At 38.6% G+C, this 3,574-nt stretch overlaps 1 protein-coding gene across 14 annotated transcripts in view; it reads left to right on the top strand.

Moving 5' to 3' along the window:
• trpm3 (transient receptor potential cation channel, subfamily M, member 3) overlaps positions 1 to 3,574 on the top strand; it is a 166,971-nt gene that overhangs the window by 141,623 nt on the left and 21,774 nt on the right. For all 14 annotated transcript variants that reach the window (XM_014012547.1, XM_014012545.1, XM_014012554.1 and 11 more), the window contains one exon: positions 299 to 527. In XM_014012547.1, the coding sequence (XP_013868001.1) occupies positions 299 to 527 (229 nt within the window). The remainder of the gene's footprint in view (positions 1 to 298; positions 528 to 3,574) is intronic.

Genomic DNA, 3,574 nt, shown 5'->3' with positions numbered 1-3,574 from the left:
CACACACACACACACACACACACACACACACACACACACACACACACACACACACACACACACTGCTTAGAGGGCATGCACTTCATAAAAATTCATAGTTCATATTGTTTTTTTTTCTATAACACGTAATACATGATAAAAAACATGTCAGTGTGTGTACAAAGACCCAAATCTAACTACCATTGGAATTTGTCGAGATGATCAGTGTCATCTTGCGTGGTTTGATTTTGACATGTGAACAAAATAAACAACTGTTCCTTTTAAAGACTGTCTGATTGAGTTCTGCTCATGTTCACAGAGAGTTTGGCCAGCTGGCGGTGGAGCTCCTCGATCAGTCCTATAAGCAGGATGAGCAGATGGCCATGAAGCTGCTGACATATGAGCTGAAAAACTGGAGCAACGCCACCTGCCTGCAGCTGGCAGTAGCAGCCAAACACCGAGACTTCATCGCTCACACCTGCAGTCAGATGCTGCTGACCGACATGTGGATGGGACGCCTGCGCATGCGCAAAAACTCCGGTCTGAAGGTAGAGTCCATATGACCACTGAGTGGAGACTTGTATGAAAGAAAATGTCATTCCACTTCAGCCTATTGTGTTAGAGCAACAGGCTGCATTTTTATACATAATTTTCCTTTTGGTGTTTGATAAACTTTGGTTTTAAAAGGCAATGAAAAGAAGTTCCCATCTTTCTAAATTACCTCTACAGATCTCCTTAGTGCCCTAGTGTACGATCACTGATGATGTGTGAAAATGTGGGGATGTCAAGCAGAAAGAGGCGCTGATTAGTTTTTTAAAGCCCTCAGAATAAATCCATACATTCAACTTAAAGTCTGTTTTATATTAATATACTACATATACACACTTTCTGAACAAGCACAGCACATTGTCAGAGACTGACTTTTGTCTGAAAGTAGATAAAAAATAAAATAAAAAGGAGACAAAAAACATACTTGATGATTTACTATCATTTATTAGTTATCTACTACTGCCTATATTATTTAACATTTTAATATTTAAGCATCTGGTTTGAACTTCTTTTGATCTTTAATGCATTTTAACCGGTGCTGCACATCAGCTCAGCTGTCAGCTTCAGATTCTTTAACAATTCTGTTTAAAGTTAGAAATTGGTTAGTTTTTTAGAACAACTTGGTCATTCCAAACCAATAAAAAAAAATAAAAATCTTTAAAACAATACCCTGAGTGTTGTCTTGCAGCTTGACCGAAGTGATCAAACTCATTCAGAAACTGGTCTAAATGCAGCAACAAATGACTGAACCATGAGATGTTAACTTGTCTTAAACAAAATGCCCTGCTGTGTTCATTTTTTAAAACATACTGACCTTGAATAAATAAATAAATAAATAAATAAATAAATAAATAAATAAATAAATAAATAAATAAATAAAAGCAGACAGGGGGTCATGTTCATTTTGGAGACTTGTGTGTTTTTTACATTTCCATCCTGCAAAGTCCACCACTTCTCCTTTTTGCATGGCAAAATTCACAACCTTTAATAATAATCAATGTGAAAGATGCTTTAAAGGACAATACAGGCTAGTCTATATCTTGCTTATAAAATAATACTTGGACCTACGTTTCTGTCAGACAGCCTCCTATACAATCTATTTATTCCAAAATATAGTTTGGTTTTGGCATCTAGGTTCTGATTCTATCACTTCTATGAAGATGTTTCTCAACATGCCACAATGGGTGCATCTCCACCCTCGGTGCCAACAGGTGAAAGCTGTGGGTGTTGAGGTGAACTGAAACAACCCAGGCAGCATCAGTGGCAGACAGAGGCAAAGAAATGCAAAATGTGAGACAGAGAAAGAGACCAACCAGATTGGAAGAAGCTGCCTGTTATGTCATGTCGCGTGTGAGGCAAAACATGTGTGAAGCAGCAGTGAAGCTTGAGCTGATTGCCTATAGTAGCTCAGAGGCATCGCTCCGCTGTTGGTCAACTTGCATCTTATTCATTTTAGTGAAAATACCTGACTGTGAAGTTAACTTCCAATCTTTTGAGTTTTTGCACTGTTGCTACGCAAATATACATCAAACTGAGCTTTAACAATTCTTGTGGTTTTTTTTTTTTTTTAATTCTGCTGTATTTTAACTGCGCTCCTGGATATGGGCACCAGTGACCCCCGTGACCCTGAAAGGAAGAAACGTGTAAAATATGGATGGCTGCTATTTCCATTTTTGTGATAAATCTTTGAAATTTATGACAACAGTCATCCAAGAACATGGGAAATTCAGCTTGGTTTTGCAAACTCTTGGGAACTGTGGTATCTTGAAGACAAAGTGAAAATACTGCACAGAAATGAATACCATAATGTGACTTTGTGGAAATTTATATTAGCAATGACAGTTTTTTACAAAAAACACAATAGAGTTTATCTTTCAGCACCTCGATGACCTGTTTCATATGAGAACTGAACATTTTATTGACCTTTTAAATATGTGTGTTTTGATAGTTATTTTGTAACAATTAAGACTTATTCAGGAGTTTACATCTTGCTATGCATAAAAAGACCTTTCATTACACTTCACTTTATCTTAGGAGAGGTATGCAACTCCTGGGACAAAGACAACATGCTCTATTATTGAAAAAAATAAAACAAGAAGTTAATTATTATTTAAAGGGAGACATTAAAAGTGTCACCAGAGTCCTCTCAGCAAAATACTGGCTGCTATTATTTAATTTGTATAAGCCACTTGACTCACAGATAAGGAAACAGCAGTTCAAAGAAAAAAGTTGAACTTGGAACATTGCCCTGTAGATTTTTCATGAATGCTGATGAATATCCCTTGCGAGGAAGTAGAGAGATTTCATTACAGAGCAGCTGGGCGATACCTGTTTGTGTGGGTTCCCCTGATGTCCAGTGGTTTACAGTGACAGAGGGCAGCCGCCGGGACCAAAAAGGTTGGAGCTGTTTTTAATGAAGTGTTGCCCCTGGATTTGCTGAAGGTTGAGTTCACAATCATTCATACAGTGAATGAGGCAGGATGACGATGATGAGCCCGGCCAGGTCCGCTGGCTTCACGGAGCAGGGAAGGCTCGCAGTGTGTGAAGTAAATATGGTTTGGCCTTTGCTAGAGGAAAGGAAAGAGAGAGAGAGAGAGAGAGAGCAACGCCAAGACAAACTCACCGGAGCAGAAAGACAAAGAGGAACAAACAAGTGGAACAAACCAGATTTAAACCCCTCCAGGAGTTCATGATAAAACAACTACGTCAAAACAATAGTTTTTTTTCTTTTTACTTAATATTGTAAAATCAAACTGTAACATGTATGGTTGCAGGAGGATACAAGCATGGCATTTCAACTAGATCAGTGGTTCTTAACCTGGGTTCGATCGAACCCTAGGGGTTCGATGACCTGGTCTCAGGGGTTCGACGGAGCCTCTGCCGCGGAGGTAAAGACGCACTTGTGTAAAGTTGTGATGACACGCCCCACTTGGCCATCACTTGCTGTCAGAGAGATTTCTTGGCCAATCAGTGCTGGCCCCAAAAAAGTATTTTGTGGATTCAAAATGACAAAAAACAAATTAACTTTGAAATAATAAAAAAAGTT

This window comes from Austrofundulus limnaeus, unplaced genomic scaffold (genome assembly GCF_001266775.1).
Source record: "Austrofundulus limnaeus strain Quisiro unplaced genomic scaffold, Austrofundulus_limnaeus-1.0 Scaffold92, whole genome shotgun sequence".
Classification (NCBI taxonomy): domain Eukaryota; kingdom Metazoa; phylum Chordata; class Actinopteri; order Cyprinodontiformes; family Rivulidae; genus Austrofundulus; species Austrofundulus limnaeus.
This window is presented reverse-complemented; position numbering and strand designations above follow the sequence as displayed.